This window comes from Camelus bactrianus, chromosome 35, assembly GCF_048773025.1.
Source record: "Camelus bactrianus isolate YW-2024 breed Bactrian camel chromosome 35, ASM4877302v1, whole genome shotgun sequence".
Taxonomy (NCBI): domain Eukaryota; kingdom Metazoa; phylum Chordata; class Mammalia; order Artiodactyla; family Camelidae; genus Camelus; species Camelus bactrianus.
In genome coordinates, this window is record NC_133573.1 from 17,181,411 (window position 1) to 17,208,055 (window position 26,645).

The 26,645-nt window shown below is 37.0% G+C and overlaps 1 protein-coding gene across 1 annotated transcript in view; it reads left to right on the forward strand.

Annotated features, from left to right (window-relative positions):
• The window catches only part of MRC1 (mannose receptor C-type 1), a 90,903-nt gene that overhangs the window by 35,616 nt on the left and 28,642 nt on the right, over positions 1-26,645 (forward strand). Inside the window, exons 7-15 of the mRNA XM_074357972.1 lie at positions 1,052-1,237; positions 5,003-5,160; positions 7,149-7,259; positions 16,091-16,206; positions 19,272-19,420; positions 21,411-21,610; positions 24,079-24,206; positions 24,833-24,920; positions 26,201-26,345. Coding sequence (XP_074214073.1) covers positions 1,052-1,237; positions 5,003-5,160; positions 7,149-7,259; positions 16,091-16,206; positions 19,272-19,420; positions 21,411-21,610; positions 24,079-24,206; positions 24,833-24,920; positions 26,201-26,345 — 1,281 coding nt within the window. The remainder of the gene's footprint in view (positions 1-1,051; positions 1,238-5,002; positions 5,161-7,148; positions 7,260-16,090; positions 16,207-19,271; positions 19,421-21,410; positions 21,611-24,078; positions 24,207-24,832; positions 24,921-26,200; positions 26,346-26,645) is intronic.

Here is a 26,645-nt window from a genome sequence, read left to right on the forward strand (position 1 = left end):
TTCATTACACTTATCATGTGCCAGGCGCTCTGCTGTTTTAGGGCATACGGGGCTGAATAAAGTGAGTCTCTTGCCTTCAAATGTCATTCCCACCACTTTCCCCAGCTCATTTCTATTACACTAGATGTTTCTAATGTATAATCAAGGTCATGAAATTTGACCATAATTATTAGTAGCAGTAATTATGATGTCAGTCACTATTATGGGTTTGATTAAATAGTAATTGTCCTGTTTGTGATTTACAGCATGTGATCGCAAATGTTTTAACAACACAGTGAGGATGGGTAGTTTAATAGTCATATTTGCATTAATATTATTTACATTTTTTTACATATATGGATAATTTGGTTCATGTAATGTGACTTGTCCAAGATCGTACAACTTGTGGCAAATTCAGGTTTTGCATTCAAGACTTCTAAATCTAAATCCTTGTGACTTTGGCAATATAACATCATCTTTTGGGAGCAAGTCAATGGCAGTGGGTCAGTTCAGGGGCCCAGGTAGCCGGCTCACACCGCTGTGGTTTCAGAAGCTCCTTGGTGGCCCCCTGCCCTCCACTCATTCCGTTCCCTGTCTCAACAGAATCTTTCTCCTGCTGTCTGATGAGTCTTGCCCTGCCTCTAATTTTTCCATAGAATGGAAGCAAAATGAAATATTTTCAGGAATACATTATATGCCAAACCGTTTGCGTCTCTGCATTTACATAACATGCTTAGTTCAGGTTTGCCGATGATCAAATGTGGATAAAATGAAACAGTCTATTGTATCTTAGTGTGGCCTTGTTGTAGGTACAATCAAAAAAAGAGATTTGTCATTTAGCTTTATTTTAAAATGAAAGGTGGCTTCATATACATTTTAGTCCAAAAGTGAACACGATCTAGTCTATCTTTTGTGGCTGTCTAGGTGAAAACAATGGAAAATAAATATTCACTGTATTTGCTTATAACTATGAACTGTTTCACATATAGAATGGTAGAAAATATTGTTACAATTAAAAAAAAACTCTTTCCCTTTAAATGTTTTTCAAATTCTTTTTTTTTTTTTTCCCTAGAAAGTGATACACCTACTAACTGTCCGAGCCAGTGGTGGCCATACACAGGCAACTGCTACAGGATTTACAGAGAAGAAAAGAAAATTCAAAGAGATGCCTTGACTGCCTGTAGGAAGGAAGGTGGAGATCTTGCTAGTATCCACAGCATTGAGGAATTTGACTTTATCATCTCCCAGCTGGGATACGGTAAGAACTTCCATCAGACATATGCTTGTCTCTCGTCTTTCTGATTCTGGAGAATTTAATTGCAAGTGTGAAATCTAATAAAATTCAAATTACTAGTTCAATGAGCAGTTCAGTAACAAATATTAATCATGCCTCCAATATAAAAACTGTAGAGTAGTTTAAAGAATTTTTATCACTAAGAGAATATCTGATTTTTCTTTTAACATGGAATCAACTTATGCATAGTTTCAAAATTATTTTTCTACTATTTTTCTATATAATCTGGATTCACAGCAGCCTACCTTAAATTTGTCAACAATATTTCACTTTTTGGAATTATGTGTGTACGTGAATGTATTTTCTCTTATAAGGCTTGTATTTGGTCTCACAGGACAGGTCTCTAAATGAACCATCTCATACTTAGGATTTTATTTACTTTATTAACCTAGCTAATGCTGCTCAAATGATAAGCAGTGAAAGAAATAAGATATTTGATTGGCATCATTAGATGTTGGGTTAAGCCTTTTTAAGAAATTGGTGTCTCAATTTTAGGACTATAATTTAAGAAGTGTATAGAAATCATAGTCACTAAAATATTGTCAAGGCCTATCAGAAACATGTAACAAGTGGGTAAGGTGAGTTGGGGATGCTGATCTGGAAGAGGAGGAGGGGAGGAAGATGCGGTGGTACTTGGCACTCAGCCACCCTTGCTGATTCAATGATGATCCTTTTCTGCTTCTACTGATGAGAATGCTGATTGGTTGCAGCTGTTCATTTCCAGAGAGCAAAACAAGAGGAAATGGATGGTGATGATGGTGGGGACTGCTTCCTGACACTTACTGCCTGAAAATTGATAGAGTGGGGGTAGGGGAGAAGAAAACACAATGAACAAATAGACAAGAAAAACAGAATAGTCTCTGAAAGAGATGTAAAAGTTCCCCAACACTGCTACTTTTAGCATCTGTGCCAAATGGAATCATTTCTGCTCTGCTTACCTCAGCTTAGTAGGGAGACGACATTCAGATATAGCCCATAAATGATGTTTTTAGAGGTTACAATGTGTCAATTTCTGGTGTACAGCACAATGTCCCAGTCACACATATACATATGTATATTTATTTTCATATTCTTCCATAAATGATTTCTTGATTATTCTATATGTACCTATCCTGGAGCATTTGGACTACACAATAATAATGTTATCAAAACTGATATATCTAAAATAAAAAGACCCTGATATATCTGAATAATACCATGACATATACAATGTGATACAGTAGTAATGAAGTTTGCAAATGAATCAGTGGAAAACACGAGTTAGGAGCCTGTAGGGTTAACATGCAAATTTTGCTCTACTTTATAGAATATGGTCTAGTCATAGGAGAACCTTATAGATTTATCGCTGTAGTTATTGTGGGAATTTGGATGACAAAGTTTGCTTTTAAACTCAGCTGGAGAATCAGTAAATTTTCACTAGGGAAAGCTTCCTGTTTTTATTATCAATGAGGATTTATTTATTTAAAGCAATTCAAATAATATTGATAAAGAAATGTTACAAAATTAAAATTATTGTTGCTAAGTTAAAAGCTGAGAAAGCCTTTTGTTAGCTAGTTGAGATGATATCTTCCGTGTTAATCACAGAAATACAGACAAATTGAGACCTACACATATGCTTTCTGACTCCATCAACTAAGACAGCTTCCCTAACAGTTTTATAAAATTCAGTCTAACAACTTTACGCTTCCATCTTATATATTTTTGTAGAATCAAGGTTGTGTGAATAAAGTACAAAACCTGGAGGGGGATAACAGTTTAGTAAGGAAAAAAATTTTTTTTGTTTTTATTTTAATTTTTATTTTTTGGGTAAACAAAAGTTATTCTAGGAAAAGCAACCTATTGAGACATAAAACTGTTTTAAAATTTACGTATGTGTACTGTTCATTGTTTCTAAGAACAGTTTAGAGCTTTAACTTTTTAAACTTACATAGTTATCAAAGGAATAAAGCCAACCACAAAATAAGAATCAGCAGAATGCAGTAATCCAATCATAAAGGACAGTCAGATGTGCTCACACATATTTAAGAAATCAATCATTTGTTATAAAAAATAAGTAGTTCATTTGTGTTCTTTTTTTTAGATTCCACATATAAGTGATATCATATGGTATTTTTCTTTTTCTTTCTGGCTTACTTCACTTAGAATGATAATCTCCAGGTCCATCCATGTTGCTGCAGATGGCATTATTTTATTCTTTTTTATGGCTGAGTAGTATTCCACTGTATATACATAAACCACAGCTTCTTTATCCAGTCATCTGTCAATGGACATTTAGGTGGCTTCTATATCTTGGTTACTATATATAATGCTTCTATGAACATTGGGGTTTATGTGTCTTTTTGAATCATTCATAGATATATATATCTAAAAACGCTAAAAGAAGCTACAAAAAACCAGAAACTCTTCATGTTTTATTATAATCATGGGACTTGAGAACTTGGGTTTTCGTTAATCTTGAACCTCAAACCATTGAGGGGTACATGAGGTCATTTTGAAGCCTGTATTTGCTGCTCAAAAGACCATGATCTAGCAAAATAAGTGAAAGGAAAAGGGATTGTCCCAGCAATGCCATTCACGCTTCATGGTGCTGGAAACATCTGGTGGGGCTGGCACTGGGCCAGGCAGGGACTTCTCCAAAAGCGAAGTTGAGTGACAACTTTTAGGAAGAACAGGCGAAGCCGTTTAGGGAAATTCCTGTGCAATGTGGCCTTTTCCTCATTTTCTACTACAACATCATCTTTGCAATCTTTTGGCAAGTAATTTTATTTAAAGAACATCAATCAAGTATTTATGATGGAATTCCCAGTAGGGCAACTTAGATAGAACTTAAATAGGTATCGAATTGTGTAGTCTTTCAATTTTTTAAAGAAATATGGAAATGTGTAGGTTTTCAGCCTTGAAATCTCAAGCCTTCAATTTTGTCCCATTGTTTACTTCCTTAGAATTTTTAGAATGATAACTACTAATAAAGTCAATAATGCTCTTCCTAGAATTTTGAAACAAAATGATCACCTTTTACATCCATATCTGGTTGTTTTTATTTTAATTTTTGTTTGTTATTTGGGTTTTTCTGGTATTTTGTGGTGAAAATGGGGGCCGATTCATTTATATTTATAGACTAGTAAATAAGTGGTAAATGCCAGGAGACAGCTCAACCGTTCAGTTTATATATCTTCTCACTATATAGATCATTTTCACTCCTATTACAGTGATTCAGCTTTAACAAAAACACCTAGAATGTTCTTGATAACATCATCAGTAAAATAGAAGCATCTTTTAATTTTTACTATTTCAAAACCTTCATAAAATTTAACAGTTGTCAAACAGGTTTATGCATAAATAAGCTACAGTATTTTCAGCACCACGAGTGTGGCTGGTATGGTGGGTTATTTTAAACAAAAAAGCAGCTTCACAAGATAGAGGGTAGTGATAGACCTACTTCAGTTTCACTTTAACAACCCCCAGGAGATAGAATTTGCAGTAGCCCAACAAAAGAGTACCGTCACATTGAAAATGTGAAGACTACATTACACGTTGTATGCTGAAATTGACAACAAACCTCAGTCTACAGCATGTAGATCAGATTGACACTCAAGAGGATGGTCTTTGATGATAATTATACGTCCAGGGAGTTGTTGATAAAGAAGGGGTCTTCCTTTCTTGATAACCTTCTGATCTTTGGAAAGAAAACTTCGTGTAAATTGCATCTGTGTTTTTCTTCCTGTTTAGAGCCAAATGATGAGTTGTGGATTGGCTTAAACGACATCAAGATTCAGATGTACTTTGAATGGAGTGATGGCACCCCTGTAACATTTACCAAATGGCTTCGTGGAGAACCAAGCCATGAAAACAATAGGCAGGAAGACTGTGCGGTGATGAAAGGCAAAGTAAGGCAGCTTTAATTACTGATGGTTAGCAAAAGCCACAGGGAAAGTTTCCTTCTGTCCCATTTATTACAAAGCATTGTTTCCATCATTTCTATTCTAGGTGAAGTGATACAGATGAAGGTTGAACTAAAATTCAGATTCAGTTTCTTGAGTCTCAATTGTCTAGCAAAGTCAGATTTTCAAGAGGACCAGAAAAGCAACAGACAGAAACTTTCAGTTCAAAGATGAAATTAACCCTTAACAAATACTCATATTGTTCTTATGCTTGGTTCTCAGTGGTGCCATATGTTTAAATGGCTTGATTATTCAGTTCAGAACTTTGGTTCTACTTTCAGCTGGTTTCTCTGAGTGAATGTAGACCTGGTTAGATCTACTCTGGGTCCTACAGCTTAGAATCTGTGCTTGGAGAGTTAACGTTTGTTTGTTTAGGTTACATGGAGGTGTCAAATATGAAAAGATGGCTTCCATGTCTTAAATAGCACGTTAGCAACTGAAGCATACCGTCAGATTGTCTTTTGTTCTACAGACGATGAACATGGTGGTTAGCAGGCTGGGTTTTGATGCATGGCTTATTTCCTTTTTTGTGAAATGGGCATAATGATTGTACCCAGCTCACATGGTGGGTATAAGGATTAAATGGGTTAATGCATATAACATGTGCAGTGCCTGACCCTGACCCAAATGTATTGTTCAATGAGTATAAGGTACTGTTGCTGTCATTGTGGTTGCTTTTGTTGTGATAAATCGAAAGCTTAAGAAAGAGTGTGTATTAGTTATTAAAAGAACAGGCAGAAGTCTGTCATGGGAAAAGGAAACCAGAGAGCATCGTACATGTAAAAACTTAAAAGGACGGTATGGCTGGAAGTGTGAAGTCAGAGATAGATGGGTGAGTAGAAGGAATACTGGCAATGAGAAAACATGCATTAGCCTGGGCGTAGCAAAACTAAATCTGCAATTTATAAATAGTACTCTGGCTGGAGAGTTGAGTACCAGGTTGTAGTGGGGTGACACCAAATGAGAGATGAGGAATTAGAGGCAGACTATATATATATATATTTTTTAATTGAAGTATAGCTGATTTACAATGTTGTGTTAGTTTCTGGTGTATAGCATAGTGATTCACTTATATATTCTTTTTCATATTCTTTTTCATTATAGGCTATTACCAGATGTTGAATATAGTTTCCTGCGCTATTCAGTAGGTCCTTGTTGCTTATCAATTTCATATATATTAGTTAGTATCTGCAAATCTGGACCTCCCAATTTATCCCTCCCACCGCCTTTCCCCTCTAGTATCTGTAAGTTTGTTTTCTATGTCTGTGAATCTGTCTCTGTTCTGTAAATAAGAGGCAGACAAAATTGAAGACAGTTTTCAAGGGGTAAAGCAGGTAAGGGAAGGAGAGGAGAGGTCATTTTAAGGTGAAATCTCTAGGGAAGGAGGAAAGGCAGACTCTGAAGTTGAGTGAGAGATGGTACCTTAGATCCAGGAGGACACTCATCAATAGAAATAGGAGGAAGGGAGGAAAGAAGACTGGTTTCATGTGTGTTTTCAGGTTGGGCATGTTGCACGGAGGAGTTCTTCCTGGATGGCTTTATAGATACTCAGTTAACTTGAAAACAGGTGACTGTCAGTGTAGGCGAGGAGGCTGCCTGCAAACCTTCTGTTGGAACCATCACTTAGGGGCTTACAAGCATTTTTATTTTCTCTCTAGAGTCCTCTCTTAGTGGCTTGATAGCGAAGATATAAAAGCACTCTGGGGCTGCAATCTCTTTTCACATCTCTGTAGCCAGAGTCAGATTTGCAGTTTCCTTGTAAAATATCCGTTTACCTTTCCTTTTCAAAGATGCCACTTTCTCTTCATAACTTCAAATCTTTGTTTTCCATGTCGGAGTCACTCTTACAAGAAAATACCACCAAAGGCAAACAACTGATAATCATTAAGGGTTTTTTTGTTTTTTGTTTTTTTTTTTCTCTTTGCTTTCTGCAGGATGGGTATTGGGCAGATCGGGCCTGCGAACGGCCTCTTGGCTACATCTGTAAGACGAAATCACAAGCCCAAACTTCAGGAATAGTGGAAGTAGAAACAGGCTGCCAGAAAGTGAGTAAAAGAACACACATGATGGCTTCAGGGCAGCAAATGGGGATGTGACATACTGAGCTTTACTTTTGTCTGTGAAAGTCCCTGATTGCTGTCATAGGAGCCAAGTGCTTCAGCTGTTTAAATGTTTGGTGGCTTATTGCGGCAGTTTTGTATCATTGTTGTCCCTCAAGCTCTCTCTGCGTATTCCCTCTGTGGTGTACGTGTGATCAGCAGCTGCTTTCCCAATGTCATGGAAATTATAGGAACGAGTCCAGGGAATAAGATGGTGCACCGGATGGAGCCTGATGAGGGTAAGGAGGTGAAGGCAAGCCATCAAGGTGCTGGAAGTCCGTGACCCTATGAGCCATCAGGGATATTTCCAGTAGATAACCTTAAGTTGTAGATAGCAAGCTATCTTAGTCATTTTTTTCCATTTATAGTATTTCTGAGCTGGTTTCTGGTGGGGATTCTTCTCGGGAGATCCCTGCACTGGGAGGCAGGAGGTTTAGACTCTAGCTGGTAATAGCAGCTAGTAACTCAGTTAAACCAAGAAAAACCATGCAACCCTATCGGGCCTCCATGTCACCAGCACGACACTTAGGAACACCTCCCCGCAGATCCTGTGTTTCTTTGAGGTTAAAGTAAATGATCTCGGTGAAGCAGTTTCTAAAAACGCTAAAAGAAGCTACAAAAAGCCAGGGTGCATGATTATCATTTTCCTGTTTGATTGCTGAGTTACCCGTCTTCCTCTTTTTTCCTTTCTCACTTCTCTTGGATAAAAATAAAGTAGAAACCAATTTTCCTTCCAAGAGTATCACGTTATGATCACAAATCATCTTATAACAAATACCAGAGTTCGTGAAACATAATTTAGTGATGTACAGTTAAACCATAAAGAAAAATGGAGTAAACACAGGAAATCACAGGTTGTGAGAGAGATCAGGGATGTTAGTGATGATCAAAATCCCCCTTTTAATTTTTGCATCCTGGAAATTTCAGCCCAGAGAGGCATTAACTTTTTTAGAGTGACACAGAAGCAAGACTAGAACCCAGGTCTCCTGCCACCAAGTCATTATGCTTCCGTGGTTTATTTCACTCCCAGTACATTTATATTTTCTTTGCCTAATCATATGCATATACAGGAGATTGTATATTATTGTAATTTTCTTTAAGTAATAAACCAATATTCAAAGTTTATTACTTCTACACAATCATAATTTTATATATGTATTTTTTCTACTAATTGTCACATCTACAGTCTCTGATAAAATCCAATTTAATCATTAGGCTGGAAATAAGAAAATACTAGGCAACTGTTTGCTGAGTGTGGTTATTATGCTCTCAATGATCTTAAAAGATAAACATTACATTTCTAATTAGGCAGGAGAGGAAACAAGTGCAGAGATAATAATTTGGCCAACTTAAAAACACATGCTCTAGGCAGTGATTTCCTCAGAGCTGGGAAGACTAGGAAAATAATCTATTTGCCAGCAAAGGAAGATGACAGAATAATTTTTTTGCCTGGACACTTGGTGGTAGGGGTATTTCTAAGAATCAGGGCTACTATGACCTGCTGTCATAAAGATCTGGGATTCAGTTATCAATTCATTGCTGCCTGTGTGGGAAATTAAGAAATTGATCTAAGAAATTATCATGAAGTGGTCCCAAGTTACTAATATTCCTGGATGTCTGATAGAGGCAAATGTAAATCCTCTTTATAGAGAAGTCCCCCTTTCCAGGCTGATCAAGGATCCCCCAGCTGAGTTTGAAATTCAGAATTATATCCCACCAGGAGCTTTAGATGGTGGAATTAATGGGTATGATATTAAAGTGAATCTGCTTTAACAGGCTTACAGAAATAAAAGGTGGAATTGAAACTGTGAACCTGCCACCAAGTTTTGTTATGTAATATTTTCATATAATTCAATTCTAAACATTTTTTATTTCCATTGAGATTCTTTTGTGGCCCATTAGCTGTTTAAAAATGCGTATATGTGTGTATGTGTGTGTGTGATTGTAGTGCTGGAAGTTTCGGTGTTGGGGGTTTGGTTTGTTTTTTAGTTTCTAAATAATTGGGAGGTACTATTGATTTTAATTTCACGGCTCTGTGATCATATAAAATTTTGGGGGTTGTAATTTATTGACATTTTCTTCACGGTCTAGTTCATAGTCAGTTTTTGTAAACTCCCATGTGTTCTTGAACAGAATAATCTTTGATTTGGGTCTTCAGGGTCTATATGTGTGGACTAGATTAAATTTATTAGGTTACTAGAGAAGACTTATTACTAGATAAAACTTATTAATGTTTATTCCACATAAACTTTTAAAATGTTTTAAATTTTGAAACAGTGTGAGACTCACAGGGGTTTAAAAAAAAGTACAGAAAATTCTCCTAAATCATCCATTTTGCTTCCTCCAATGAGAACATCTTATCTAACCAAAGTACATTATCACAAAAGGCAATTGGTGTGGATACGCTATTATTAACTAAACCACAGATCTTACTACTCTCCCATTCTGTAACCTCCCACTCCCAGCTACTTATCTTTGCTATTTGTACACGCAGTTAGACCTGGATTTACCAACGTTTATCAATTTCTTTGCTCACTGTAGAATTTTAGCCCACTCATTCCTCTTGACTTTACTTTCTTGCCAAAGTAAATCTTTTAGAAGTTCTTTCACTGGGATTTGGGAGTGGAAAAGACTGTCTTTGTCTAAAAATATCTTGAATTCATCTTCACCACACATAGTAATTTAGGTAGGTCGTTTTAGAATTCTGTACTGACAGCTGTTTTCTGACTACACTTTGTGTATTATTTCATTTTCTCCTGACCTTTATTTTTGCCATTGAAATTCCCGTTAGACTCTCTTACTCTTCCCCTCCCCCTCCTCTCTTCCTCGTCCCCTTCTCCCGCCTCCCTCCTCCTCTTCCTCCTTCTCACGGGTGCTCTATATTTTCTCTGATTGATTTTTAAAGATTTTAAGATCAAAGATCATTGTCTTTGTTCTTAGTACAATATGTTGAGATTTGGATTTATTTATTGGTTCCATACTCAGTGTGCATCATCTTGAAGATTTGTATCTTTCAATTCTTGAAAATTATCCATTGTTAATTTTATTCAGTGCTTCTGAAACGTCTCTCAGGTTGATTTTCAACCTTCTTTTATTTTCTATATTTTCTATCATGATTTTTTAACATCTTTTCATATTCTAATCCCTCTTCTACATTCATTCAATTTACTGATCTTTCTGAAACCACATTTTCTATATTTAATCTGGCCATTGAGGGTTTTTAATTACAATATAGTTGATTTACAATTTCATGTTAGTTTCCGGTGTACAGCATAGTGATTCAGTTATTCATATATATAGAGTTTTTAACTTATATTTTTCTTTTCTAGAAATTCTATTTTTGTGTGTTTTGAAATCCTTTTGTCCTTTGTTCATAGTATTTTGATCTTTCATTACTGATTGTTTCTTCTTTTGTCACTTAAATCATTGAAAACATGCTTATTTTTATATTTTTCCTGGTTGTTTTCTTCTGTTAAACTACTGACTCTCCCTTAAAAGGAGACATTTTTTTCACATGGTTTGTAATTTTTGATTGTGAATTAGGCCCCAAACCATCCCCACCCCAACCCTTAAATGTCATAGACTTTTTTTTTAATTCTTATTTTTAATTGATGTGTAGTTGATTTACAATGTTAGTTTCAGGTGTACAGCAAAGTGATTCAGTTATACATATACATACATACATTTTTTTTTTTTTAGTTTCTTTTACATTGCTTCTCATTATAAAAAATTGAATAATGTTCCCTGTGCTATACAGTAGGTCCTTGTTATTTATCTATTTTATATATAATAACATGTATCTGTTAATCCCAAACTCTTAATCTGTTCTTCCCTCACCCTTCCCCCTAGTAACCACAGTTTGTTTTCTATGTCCATGAGTCCATTTCTGGTTTGTAAATAAAATGTGTGTATATTTTTAAAGATTCCATATATGATCAATATCTTATGATATTTGTCTTTCTCTGTCTGACTTACTTCACTTAATATGATAATCTCTAGGTCCATCCATGTTGCTGCAGATGGCATTACTTCATTCTTTTTTTATGGCTGAGTGATATTCCACTGTGTATAGGTATATAGATATACCACTTCCTTTTTATCCATTCATCTGTTTTTTCATTTTTAAAATTTATTTATGTATTTATTTTACAATATCATATTTTTAAAATTGAAGTGTAGTTGATGTACAATATTATATGTTATAGGTAAATAATATAGTAATTCACAATTTTTAAAGGGTTATAGTTATTATAAAATATTGGCTCTATTCCCCATGTTGTTACAGTACATCCTTGTAGCTTATTTTATACTTGATAGTTTGTACCTCTTAATCCTCCACCTCCATATTGCCCCTCCCCTTATCCTCTCCCCACTGGTAACCACTAGTTCCGTCTTTACATTTGTGACTCTGTTTCTTTTCTGTTATATTCACTAGTTTGTTGTACTTTTTTAGACTCCACATGTAAGTAATATCTTAAAGTATTTGTCTTTCTCTGTCTGACTTATTTTACTTAGCCTAATGCCCTCCAAATCCATCCATGCTGTCACCAGAAGCTAATACAACATTTTAAATCAATGGTACTTCAGTTAAAAAGCAAACAAACAACCTACTTAAAATATGGGCAGAAGAACTGAACAGACATTTTTCTGAAAGAGGAAATGTAGATGCCCAACAGGAACAAAAAAGTTGCTCAACATCACTAATTTCAGGGAAAAGCAAATCTGAATCACAATGAGATACCATCTCACATCTGTCAGAAGAGCCATCATCAATAAGAACACAAGTAACAGATGTTGGCAAGGATGTAGAGGAAACGGAACCCTTGTACACTGTTGGTGGGAATGTAAATGGGTGCAGCCACTATGGAAAACAATATAGAGGTTTCTCAAAAACCTAAAAATAGAACCACCATATGGCCCAGTAATTCCACTATTGGGCATATATCTGAGAAAAACAAAAACATTAATTCAAAAAGATACATACACCTTACTATTAACAGCAACATTATTTATAGTTGCCAAAACATGGAAGCATCCTAAGTGCACATCAATAGATGAAAGGATAAAGAAGATGTAGCATATGTATGTAATGGAATACAAGTCACCCATAAAAAAGAAGGATATTTTGCCATTTGCAGCCCTTTATTCACTTTTTTTTTAAACTTCAAAAACCAGAATTTTATGACTGTCATAAACATCTCCTTTGCATCAAGAACAACAAAACAACAGAATACCTATAAATAAACTTAACCAAGGAGATTACCTATACTCTGAAAACTGTAAAACATTGATGAAGGAAATCTGAAGATGATACAAAGAAATGGAAAGATATCTTGTGCCCTTGGATTGGAAGACTCCACATTATCAAAATGGCCATACTACTCAAAGCAATCCACAGATCCAACGCAACCCCTGTCAAAATACTCATGACATTTTTCACAGAACTAGAACAAACAATTCCAAAACTTATGTGGAATCATAAAAGACCCTGAATTGCCAAAGCAATCTTTTGTAGGTTCTTTTTTTTTAACCTCTTTCTTTTTGTGCTTTGACTAGAGAAGTTCCTTTAACATTTGCTGTAAAGCTGGTTCAATGGTGCTGAATTCTTTGGGCTTTTGTTTATCTGTGAAGCTTTTGATTTCTCCATCAATTCTGAAGGAGAGCTTTCCTGGATAGAGTATTCTTGGTTGTTAAGTTTTTCCCTTTCATCACTTTAAATATATCATGCCACTCCCTTCTGACCTGTAGAGTTTCTGCTGAAAAATCAGCTGGTAACCTCATGGGAGTTCTTTTATATATTATTTGTTGCTTTTCTCTTGCTGATTTTAATATTTTCTCCTTATCTTTAACTTTTGTCAATTTGATGACTATGTGCCTTGGTGCATTTCTCTTTGAGTTGATCCTGTGTGGTACTCTTTGCACTTCCTGGACTTGGGTGACTGTTTCCTTTCCCAAGTTGGGGAAGTTTTGGGTTATTATCTCTTCAAAAATTTTCTCAGTCCCTTTCTTTCTCTCTTCTCTTTCTAGGACCCCTATAATGTGAATATCAGTGCACTTGATGTTGTCCCAGAGTTCTCTTAAACTATCCTCATTTCTTTTCATTCTTTTTTCTTTTTTCTGCAGTAGTGATTTCCACTAATTTGTCTTCTAGCTCACTGATCTGTTCTTCTGCCTCATTCAGTCTATTCTTGGTTCCTTCTAGTGTGTTATTTATTTCAGTGATTTTATTCTTCAACTCTGGGAATATTTTGCAACTCTCTGCTAAAAACTTTGCTCTGTGCATCTATATTCCTCTTGAGTTCTCTGAACATCTTCACCATCATTACTTTAAACTCTTTCTCAAATAAATTGCCTGTCTCCTCATTGCTTATTTCTGCTTTTGGTATTTTATCTTGTGCTTTGGCTTAGAAGATACTCATCTGCTGCCTCATATTGTCTATCTTTCTATTTGTATTTTTAGCTAGGTTAGTTACGTTTCTCGACCTTGGAGAGGTGGCCCTCTGTGGGAGACGTCATATGCATCCCAGCAGGACACTCCTCTCTTGTCACCCAAAGACCAGGGTCCAGCCAGGCTCAGGGTAGAGTCTGGCCTGTGTTTGTGGATTCCTTCTGCCCCCTGGTGGATGAGGCTGGACTAGAGGCTTATGCAGGTTTCCTAGAGGCTTATGCAGGTTTCCTGGCTTATGCAGGTTTCCTGGTGCCTGCCCAGTGCTGGGTGAACTTTGGTCCTGGACCTCTGGTGGGCAGGGCTGTGTCTAGAGGCCTTTGTAGCTCAGGAAGTCTGCTAATGGGCAGGGCTGTGTTCCCATCTAGTATGTTATTTGGCCTGAGGCTTCCCTACAGGCTGTTGGGTGGGGCCAGATCTTGGTACTAATGATCCAGTCAAGATGTCAGCCTCCAGGAAAGCTCATGTAGATGAATACTCCTGGAATGTTTGCCACTAGATTTTATGTCCCCTGGGTGAGTTGCAGCTGTCCTCTATGTCCCCAGGAGAACTTCCAAAACCAGCAGGCATGTTGGTCCAGGTTCCTATGAAATCACTGCCTCTGCCCTTGGACCTGGTGCACGCAAGATTCTGTGTGCGCTTCCCAAGAGAGTGAAGTCTCTGTTCCCCCAGTCCTGTGGGGCTCCTGGAGTTAAGCTCCACTGGCCTTCAAAACCAGATGTCCTGGGGTCTCCTTCTTCTTGCAATGCCAGAACCCTGGGCTGGGGATCCTGACATGGGTCTCTCACTCCCACTTAAGTCTCACTCTGTGACTTAAGTATTCTTTAGCTTGTAGGTTGCCCACCTGGGGGGTATGGGGCCCGATTATATTGTGAGCACGCCCCTCCTACCGTCCTGCTGTAGTTCCTTCTTTATGTTTCCAGTTTAAGATCTTTTTTGCTAGGTTCCAGTCTTTTTTTCCCCCCAATGGTGGTTTAGCAGTCAGTCGTGGTTTTTCTGTCGTTGGCAGGAGAGGCGAGCCTGTGGTCCTACCACTCCACCATCTTGACCAGAAATCTATCCATTTACCAGGTGATGCACATTTAGGTTTCCATGTCTTGGCTATTGTAAATATTACTGCTGTGAACACTGAGGTGCAGGTGTGTTAGTCTTACGTGATCTGGGTTGTGAAATATTTCTGCGACTTCTCAGAGTGCTTGCAAGATTCTCCTTTTGTAGACCACGTTTTATTTTGCTTTTTTGGCTCTAGATTCTTATACAGTATGGCTAGTGTGAAGTCGGGGCTGGCACCCACCTATGGCACAGACTTGTTATTTATTTTCAAAAAGAAGAATTTATTTTTCTTCCTGCACCGAGAACCCGAGGCAGATGACAAGAATCTCCGTCATTTCCTCGTTCTGTGGGTGGAGTTTTCTCATTCTCCTCTCACAGAGGGGTTACTGTTAGTGGGTATCATCTTTATGTAAGGACTTCAGTTCTTCTTATTTCAGGTAGGCTGATGGCCAAATATCCTAATCTGTATGGGCATTCATACCCCAGGCCCTAGACCCCAGGGCCTTAATCAAGGTCTGATACATGACTGCCTGACTATAATCTCAGCGTGTGCATTTTCCATTCCAGCTTTTTAGTTTTCTAGTACTTAGTTTATTTTTTTATTTTTAAACTTTTATTTTAAAGGAGATACTGGGGATTGACCTGGGACCTCGTGCAGGTTAAGCATGAGCTCTACCACTGAGCTACACCCGTATCTCCACTAGTACTTATTTTTGATACCTGGAGACTTCCCCATCTCTCTCTCTCCAGCTCTAGTATGGATTTTTTGTTTATTGTTATGTTTTTATTTAGCATTTCTGTGTGCTTGAAGTGTAGGAGAGAAACCACAGCAAATCATGTTGCCAGAAGTTTGGTAAATACTCTCCTGTGACCAAATGATACAGCTTTATACTCCTCATCTACATTGGCCTCAGTAGGCGACTAGGCTTATTATTCTGCAGATTATTTCCTGTGGTTACCGATTCCAAAACCGAGCTCTTAGCCATTTTGTTCAGTTTCTTTGGTAAATATTTTGCAAATCATTTTTGTTGGAAATTGCATCAGAAGTGGAAAGAATGACTCCCTCCACCCCCATTTTGTATGACAACTTGTCACATGAGGAACAGTGAACTTCTGTTTTCTTTATTCACATAAATTATTTTCATTGCCTGTGAAACTATTGCTATTTGTGTTCTTTACACACATCTTTTGTTTACCAATTTGTGTTACATGCTAGGAGAATTGTTAAATGATAGTATGTAATAAATATGCATGATAATTTTCTTGATAACATTAACAGGGCTGGAAAAGACATGGCTTCTACTGCTATTTGATTGGACACACACTTTCAACGTTCGCAGAAGCAAACCAAACCTGTGCAAATGAGAAGGCTTACCTAACAACTATTGAAGACAGGTATGCCATTACTTTAATTTTATTTTAAAATATTTCAAATAATGAAACATTTCCAGGAAATCGTATCAATGTGCTCTAAATTTCGGAGTAAATTATATTCAATCTTGTAAAGGTAGCACCATTAAAGAACGTATATTTTTTAATTGAGTTGTAGTCAGTTTACAATGTTGTGTCAATTTCTGGTGTACAGCACAGTTTTTCAGTCATACATGAATATACATATGTTCGTTTTCATATTCTTTTTCACCATGAGCTACTACAAGATCGTGTATATATTTCCCTGTGCTATACAGTATAAACTTGTGTATCTATTCTATATATACCTGTCAGTATCTATAAATCTCGAGTTCCCAGTCTGTCCCTACCTACCCACCTCCCCCTCGGCAGCCACAAGTTTATATTCTATGTCTGTGAGTTGTGTTTCTGTTTTATATTTAAGTTCATTTGTCTTCTGTTTTTGTTTTTGTTTTTTTAGATTCCACATATGAGTGATATCATATGGTATTTTTCTTTCTCTTTCTGGCTAGCTTCACTTAGAATGACATTCTCCAGGAGCATCCATGTTGCTGTAAATTGCATTATGTTGTCATTTTTATGGCTGAATAGTATTCCATTGTATAAATATACCACAACTTCTTTATGCAGTCATCTGTCGATGAACATTTAGGTTGTTTCCATGTCTTGGCTATTGTAAATAGTGCTGCTATGAACATTGAGGTGCTGGTGTCTTTTTGAATTAGGGTTCTTTCTGGATATATGCCCAGGAGTAGTATTGCCCAGCAAAAAACATATTTTTATTTGGATTCTTTTTTGCAAACACTATAAAATATTTTGCTCTTTTTAGTACCATAAAACAATATTCAGAACAGTTTGCTAATACTCCAGTAAATGTCATTTATTGTCCTAACTTTTTTTTTTAATGTAATAGATGTCAAATTTTTTAAAGCAGGGAAAGTAAAATTTGTTATCTCAAAATTCCACTTTCTAGCTTTACTACCGCCTCCAACAAAAAAGAGGATGGAGAGATTTACTAAATATTTTATTAATTCTTTCCATGGTTTTCTTTTCTTTGCTAGGTTTACTGGACTAACAGGTCTAGAAAATGATGTGGCCATAAACAAGATTTTATGTAACGTTTAACCTCTAGAGTCCTAGCCACCTTTGGGATTTTAGTTTTTTAAAAAAAATTTCTCCTAGTTTTTGCAAAGCACTGGATCAGATAGAGAGGAAACATAAAATAATTTTTTTAAATGTCCATTTGATTTGGAGTAAATAATTAAAGATGATTGCATTTTAATACAGTGAGTTATATTTATTGGCTTTTCAAGGCAGACCCAATTGAATGTAGAGGATGCTAAAAATTCTTTGATAAAATGAAAGATGTCATAGAATTTGTATAGTCTTTATAAAAGAACTTGTATGTCAACATTCTTTTTTCATGTACAATTAAATCTCTAACACATTGTAACACCTTGATATAATGCTAACATCTGAAAATCAGAGCATAGATACTTTTTCTCTTATGACAAGGAGGTGAGCTGTCCATCTTTCAGTACCATGGGAGCACGTTCTGATGCGAACCATTGATCTTTGGGTCTACTGGGGCAGAGATTTCCCTCTGTTTTATATCTTACATTTGCTTTTCTGTATGTGTTTTCTATGATACTTCTGTTCAGGAGCTCCCCAACTGAGGTTAAATCTGGTTCTTAGACATTGAAGAAAAATTGAGTTTGTTACTTTTCATGCTTTGCATTTGTTTGGTTTAGGGAATGAAATTATTCAGACTAGGGTCAAACAAATGTTCTGTTATTGTGGCTTTCTCTCCACTTCCCTCTCTGCTCTCTGTGGAGTCATCTACACCTCCCTTCATTCCTGGAAACTTTGGACACTAGTTTTCTTTTGCTCCAAAGAGAGATTTTTTTGTATATATTGTTGCATCATTGTCTAATGCCTGTCAATTAAGATAGACTTTGCTTTACTAACCACATTGTGTTAATACCAGATTATGCCAAATACAAGGATGAGTCCAGAGGGAGAGAAAATGTTGAAATTTGTGATTCTGCTCCCTTTTCTTTCTAGAGACTGAATTGCTACTTCTCTGTATTTCTTGATAATTTTCTCTTCTGTTTACAGATGAAGTAAGAGAATGAAATTGAAAGGAGAGTCCACAGAGATTTTCTAATTGTAGTATCCTTGATAATGTTATAACATCTCAACTTCCTCAAGCAAGAATTATGTAGAACATTTGAAGTAGTTGAGAGTGGACTGATTTTTAAATAATATATTTTAAAAGGCTAATAAAAAAGAATAAAATAATGCCATTTGCAGCAACATGGATGGACCTAGAGATCGTCATTCTAAGTAAAGTAAACCAGAAAGAGAAAGAAAAATACCTTATGCTATCACTCATATGTAGAATCTAAAAAAAAAAAAAAAAAAAGGATACCGTGAACTCATCTACAAAACAGAAACAGATCTGCAGACTTAGTAAACAAGCTTTTGGTTACTGGGGAAAGAGGGTGGGAGGGGATAAATTTGGGAGTTTGAGATTTACAAATGTTCGCTACTATATATAAAAATAGATTTTTTAAAAAGTTTCTTTTGTATAGCACAGGGAACTATGTTCAATATCTTGTAATAACCTTTAATAAAAAATATGAAAACAAATATATGTATGTATATGCATGACCAGGACACTGTGCTGTACACCAGAAATTGACACATTGTGATTGTACTTCAGTAAAAGGCTGTGGTTTTCTCCTTTGCATTTTCAGAGTTCTTTTACCTTTTGAGGAGGGGCAGGGGGGCTGATGAGCAATAGAGAGAAATGGTTTGGGTACATTTGTGTGACTTCATTCAATCAGCCATATGAGATTTTTTTCTTTCACAAGAGCCCATGTCCTTTGTGAAAATTTGCATAATTTAAATAATATTTAAATACAACACAGTGGGTTTGAATTGGCAATGAAATCATAGCTCAGGCATACAACTGAGAGATTTTTCATGTGGATAATTAGAAAAATTCACATTTTTCTAAAATTGTTACTTTTTTTTTTTTTTTTAAGATATGAACAAGCCTTTCTGACTAGTTTGGTTGGATTGAGGCCTGAAAGGTATTTTTGGACAGGACTTTCAGATGTACAAAACAAAGGGACCTTTCAGTGGACCGTGGCGGAAGATGTGCAGTTCACCCACTGGAATTCCGATATGCCAGGTACGTGCGCGGCTTCCACCTTGGGTTTCTATTCACCCTGCACGTCCATTGCGCCGAGCCTGCGACTGCTCCGTGTACCTTTCCAAACAGGCTTACATCAGTTAGTTGTGCTCTTTAAATTTTATTATTTTATATTTCACTCTCTTTTTGTTTTTTCTTTTTCTTTCAAAAATATTCCAATTAGTTTGTAGCAGTCTAAGAAAAAAAGGAAGAGAAAACAACTTGGTTATCGGGTACTGCTCTATTTCGAATATTTATGAAATATTGTTGAAATCCTAAATAGTCCTAAAGATGCCAAATGGTTAATATATTTCTGAAAACTTAACTGTACTTAAGGGATATAAAGCTTTTCAGTGCAACTATGAGCAGAAATATTACTGTGCTGGGGCGGTGGGGCCACGGATGGTGCTTAGGTGGGACTCATTATTTCAATGTCTTGTAGGTGCCACACTATTTAGCCCTTTCTACGCCTCGGATTTTGTTTCATCCTTATAAAAAACCTGCGAGGCAAGTTCAAATATCCTCGTAAAGATGGGGAAACTGGGACTCAGAAAATTTATGCGATCAGAAAGCTTCCAAGCATGGATTTAGACTAATCTTTGTAATTCCCAAATCTGTGCTGTGTGCATTAATACCACCCTGCCTCCTTATAAATTTTGATATGCCTTCTTTAATAAGTCATTTCTGAGCAGACTTTGAGTCTTTGCTTTCTTTATGCGCTGGTGTCATAGCATATGATTGCACTCAGGAAATTCAGCCTCCTTAGAGCAAGTGTTCCATTGAATCTGGATAAAAAGCTAAAGGAGTAATATATAGCTTAAATGCATCAATTTACTACTTGGCCTAGTAAGTCCTAATCTTCCGAAGTTTTTAAAATTTGTATCCCCAGCTGTTAATAAGGAAAATAGATCAGTAATTTGGAGAGTGTGGCTTTTGTTTAATTATTGAACATCCTGAAAAATAGTAAGATTTCAATTTAAAGAACAGGACATTATGTTAAGAGTGGAATGCACACTTAAAACAAATATTGGTTAAGAGTGGTAGTTCTTACCCTCCAGACAAAACTCCTTAACTTCACTGGTGTTGATCATTTAGCAGTAGGATTCTAAGAGATTACTCTGGGAACATCCTTAGGGGGTTAAAAATGAATCAAACCAGAGCTCTAGGGAACTAGCCTTCTTAGAGAAAATATTTTGGGAAAGATGTATCTCCCCAGAACTTTGAGAGTTACTTCTGAACACTTAACTGTCCTTTAAAAGAACAATAATAAAAGATGACCTCATGTCGGCAGCAAGAATCCTAATGTTTTCAAAGCTTCATCTTAGTTAATTACTGTTTCAAACTAATCATGACTGTAACACACAATTATAAACTATGAAGCTTGGTATAATCTACATTTTATTTTATGTACCCTTTTATCCATTGAAGCTGGCGTGCATCACGACTCTGTAAGGGAGGTAGTGATACTTGCATTTTAAGACGAGGAAATGAGTTCAGAATAGTTCAGCAACTGATCTAAAATCTCTAGCTCAGGCAGGTCTCATTTTGAAGCCCGAAGAGTTTCTGTTCTGGAATATTTACATGGACCCCAGGGGGAAGAAACAGATCTTAAATACTTTTTTTAAAAAAGGAAAGAAACATCAAAAACCATTATATTTGTCATTATTGTAAATTTTATCATACTAGAAAAATTGTGTCTCTGTTGGTGGGGGGCCACCCTGCCAGCTGTTAGAAATAAAAATGTTACTAAAACCCTGACCTTTGAGATTATAATTTAGCTGGGGATACAGGCCATGCAAATACAAGGTATATGATGGTTCAAAAATAGCACAAATCAGTTGCCAATGCAGCAGGACTACTCCTCCACGGTTTTCTTATCAGGTGTGGATTTTATCACACGATTTGACAGTTAGGTGTGAACTGTCTTCTGTGAGCAGGGCTGGCTTGCATTATCACCTGCTGAGTGAAATCTACTTTATGTTACTTGCAGGTCGGAAAGCTGGGTGTGTTGCCATGAGAACTGGGGTTGCAGGAGGCTTGTGGGATGTTTTGAGATGTGAAGAAAAGGCAAAATTTGTGTGCAAACACTGGGCAGAAGGAGTAACTCGCCCACCAGAGCCCACCACCACCGCTGAACCCAAATGTCCAGAGAATTGGGGCACTTCCAGTAAAACTAGCTTGTGTTTCAAGGTAAGTGTCAGTTGCTCAGCTATTAAAGAATCTGGAATCTGCTTTGGCCTCAAGAATCCCCTAAGGATTTAACACAGAACAAAACCGTTGCGCAAGCTCCACCTGTAGAAATCCTGATTTTATTGACGTGGAGGGGGCCTGGGCATTGGCTGTTTTTAAAGCACTCTCCTCGGGCAGGTGCGAAGGACCAGTTGCGTTTAGACTGACAAACACAGCTGAGATGACAAACACAATGCACGGCAGCCTTTCTTCCCCTGCTTTGCCTTCATCACCACCCACCCCAACCCACCCCCACTCTTGGCATCTTTCCTCTCCCTCACGCTCTCTATCCCCAGTCTGAGCTTGCAAGTCTTTTTATCTTGATGAAAATTTCTGCTCCCCCTTATGCTATCCTATTGCACCCCATTTTTCGCTCTGTTCTTGGAGTGCAAGCTTTTAGGTAAGTGCGTTGATAAACAAGTCTGCAATCATGCCACGCAGGGATCCTAGAGAGGCTACCCCCTTGTTTTGAGTTAGCCCCTGATTATCATGCCTGAAGGGAAATGAAGGACTGCTCAGGAGGGGCACATGGCCATTCGGTGTCCTATAAATGACAATCTGATATCCTGCTATCATTTGTTTCATTCCTGGGCTGGACCATCCATTTTCTCCTTAGGCAATCAAATTCACCCAAACAAACAAACATCCCCTGATACCCCAACGAATGAAGCATTTGGGTTTTTTTTTTCTCTCTTGTAAATCATATTCTTTCTAGAGAAGGCTGGATTTAACCAAATAAAGCAATGCACCTATCTATCACCTAGTGACATTATTATTTAAAGGCCAGCTCTCTGGACCTCTTTTGTTCAATCCTTTGAGGCATGTGGCCATGGTATGTTTTGTAAGATAGTTAGGCAAGGCCAGTGAGGGACTCTAATTACTAACGTGTGTCAGAATGAGATCGTTTGGTCTTCTCTAACTCAAGGACTGGTTGAGTTGGTCACTCCCACCAGCAGCAACATAGACTAATGAGCTACGCAACCCAGATTAGCCAGTCAAATCTAAAAGCTTGGTTTATGTAGAAGGGAGTCTGTTGGGCCAACACAGGAGAGGATTTTGCAAATGGATTGAGGACTAACACAAAGCCCATCAGGTGTTTTATTGCTGCTTCTGGAACCTTTTGAGTTATTATGCAGGGGCCAGGTTCATCCTGTACACAGCCATTCACCTGAGGGTAGCAGGTCATAGAGATTTATTGCTGTATTTTGCAAGAAGCGGCAGAATTCTCCAGAGCTGGAAAGTGAACCAAGGGCTCCGGTAGATGTGATCTGGGTGGACGTTCAACAAATCCACATATGTGCTTCCCTAGAAATCATGTGGTTTTAGACATGCTTGGAGTCGGGTTTATTTGAAAATATATAGACCATCTTTGCACATATGAAGATGTGGGGATTATTAATAAAATTCAGCTGTTAGGAAATTGATTTAAGAAAATGAAATCTTCAATCATGGTCTCACAAGCTGACCATGATATTCCTGGGGTCTTGGGAATTACTGAAGTGGAAATTTGCTCAAGGCGCCTGTGTCCTGATAACCCAAGCAGGGTCAAGGTAAAAATTGCCTGGGGATGCTTGGTGACCACTGGACAGCCATAGTCCTTTGGAAGCAAATCCCTTTCTCTACAAGGCGGCGATGACAGTAGCCATGTCTCATGCGAAACAGTGAATGGAAGCTATAAAAATTGGGAGTTACGTTGAACTCTATCCTGTTTGCAACCTGATAGATATTTCTCACACTGCCACTGTGGATTCCATTCCACCTGCAGTCCTTTGAAAAATATGACACAGTCTCTAAATTATATTGATATTAAACGTAGTTTAGCTTCTATCCCATCTTTTTAGATGCTCTGCCCGTTAAGTGTCTGTCATGGCATGTGTGCCAAGCATTGTTAAAATATGCATCCATAAGGATAAAAGATAAGGCGGTGTTCTTGCAGAATACTACCAATGAAGTGTTGGAGACTGCCTGCCTATTCATTGTGTAAGTTAAACAGGATAACAAACTGTGGCATAACCTTAGGGAGGTTATTATCCTTAAAGTTTTCTTTTTTGTGTGTTTCCTTTCTCCATATGGAGTTTTTTTTTTTTCTGTCTCAATGCCACTTTTCACATTGAACCAAATTAACCCCGTGAACCCTGTCTCCTGCAAGGAGCTCAGTGCCTAATCCATATGCCTAAAGTGTCTACACTTTTAATCTAACTTCTCCTGTGCTATAAAAATAATTTTATTTTCTAAGGTTTTTATTTTCTACAAAATCATCCCCCAGATCTTGTTACCCAACTCTTTGCTCACCAATTGATCTTTCAACCGAGAGAATGACGTTGTTTGGGGGCCATTGTAATGTCTTTCTTTTCTACACATGAAAATCTCATCAGATTTGATAAGCTATGAAGTGTAAAAAAAATTTTCTGAATCTGTACCACCTTTAGCTGTTTACAAAAGGCAAACACGAGAAGAAGACTTGGTTTGAATCTCGAGACTTTTGTAGAGCTCTGGGTGGAGACCTAGCCAGTATCAATAACAAAGAGGAGCAGCAAGCAATATGGCGGTTAGTGACGTGAGTATCTTCTCTACGTAATACTCCTTTCTTTGACCCATTGGGTGTTAATGATATTGAGAAAAGTCTCCTATTTCCAACAGTGTGGGCTTATTATGCTGCTCTGAGTACACAGATCATATCCCAAATCTGTGGGCACTTTTGGATCTAGTTTTACTTCCAAAGGCTTTAATTTTATAGCTATGAAGCCTGTGATGAATTGCTCTATAAACATGTAAGACACTCAGTACATATTGTTACATGAATAAATGAATGAGTATCTGTCAGTTCTTTACAATTATTCTCGGATGGTGCGCCTTGTTTTCAGGATATTTACAGGTTGTACCGAAAAGCACAACTGTGGCATAATGCTATGTTTAGTCATGGAATCCCTTTATCTGTGTAATAACTAATTAATGTTTTGGAGATCACTTTCAAATTTGATTAGGACTTGTAGGTAACCAAACTTGGTTCACGTAGTAACATAAGCTATCTTTATATCTTGTACGTTTTATATGTTTTATTTTATATTTTATTTTTATTGTGTTATATTTATTTATTTTATTATTATATTTTGTTTTATTTATGTTATATTTTATTTTTATGTTTTACTTTATAAAACTTTATGTTTTATTTATATCTTGCAGGGCTAGTGGAAGCTACCACGAACTCTTTTGGTTGGGATTGACATATGGAAGTCCTTCTGAGGGTTTTACTTGGAGTGATGGATCTCCTGTGAGTAATTTGATTTAATATATCACTTTCTTACTTTATCATGTATTTATCTTTTTTTTGAGGTTAATTTTTGCTTTTATTTGCCAGTGTAACTTAACTACAGTGGCTTGCAAACTTTTCATGTATCTATCTTATGTTATCCTTTGGCTTAATCCAAATTTTTGGTAAGACAGGTTATTAGGATAGCTGGAGACATTTTTCTATGTAAAGTAAATTCTATTTTGCAATCCTTATTCTGCCCCTGCCCCAGTACAGGTGTCCTGTTCACCCAAGGCATGAGAAGGGTGGACTGGATGAAAAAAAAATGAGAGAACTCATTCCTCTAATTTATATAAAATAATGTCTTCATTCTATCATGCCAAATTGGTATGCAAGTTGCTAAACTTCTTAAAGATTGAGTGTTTATGGCCTCTTATAGATCAGGAATGGAAATAATTATTGATATTCCATTGAAAAACCATTAGGCTTCATCAGACTTCTCCATTCTCAGCAATTCTCAGGGATGGAGAAATGAGGGGCCACGGCACATGCTGGCAATGTTAACCCTCTGGTCATCACAGAAAGTGGTCTGGTGTAATTTCAATTCTGCCTCCTCTTACAAGCCATCATCAATGGTTTGAGGCATTTGGGTCAGGTGGATTATTTGATGGCTCCATTGATAACTTAGATTTTATGTTTAGATCTCTGGAAAAAAGATCATCATGCTTATCTCTAAAACCCTGTGGGCTGTGATTCCACTTTGAAAACTCCACAGGGGACCAAAACCAAGCCCTTTCCATTTATTTCCACTGCTCATTTTGGTAAAGGTTAGCAGCTTGGTTAGCAACATTTCCTGTTTTTTTCTTTTATAAGATGAACTCATTATATTTCTTTATCCTATTGTTTCAATAAAAAGAAAGTTTCCAACATCACATCTTATCCCTTAAGATCAGGTTATAGAGTCAGGAACTCCCAATACTGAGAAGTAGAACTTTTTTGCAAGGTTTTTCCTATATATAAATCCAGCTTTCATGGCCCTGGATCCAGTCTATTTAATATGAGTAAATGCAATTTTATAATCATTAATAGTGTATGCTACTCAGTTTCAAAAGTTTCCATGTAATGAAAGCTATTTCTTTCCCAGGTGTGTTCATAAACCTTGTTTCCAAAGCAAACCTATTGTGAAAAAAGTAAATAGGTTAAAAAAGATAAATGTACCTTTCATTTTACGTTTGGATAGCAGATTGACATTGGCCTGATAGAAATGGCTGACAGTTGTTAACGTAACGTTTATAACATAGGTTTCATATGAAAATTGGGCTTATGGAGAACCTAATAATTATCAAAATGTTGAATACTGTGGCGAGTTGAAAGGAGATCCCAGTATGTCCTGGAATGATATTAACTGTGAACATCTTAACAACTGGATCTGCCAGATACGAAAAGGTATGATACCCAGTCCTCTCCTTCATCTCGGTTTGGAGAACTAACCTCCTGCAATCCCAGCATCTTCCCTTTATTAGCAGAACCAAACAAACAAAACAACAAAATAAGGGAACTGTCAGGGGTCATCATTTCACAGGATAAGAATGAAGTCACTGAGCACAGATAAATGTTCCAAAGGAACAGAAGATCAAAAGGCCACCCGGGATCCCTGGAGGAGAGTCACGTCCTCCAATATAGTTCCCACGAGCCATGGCTCCGGCTCAGGTTCTGTAGTGATGGGAGTGGGTGGGTCTTCTCCTG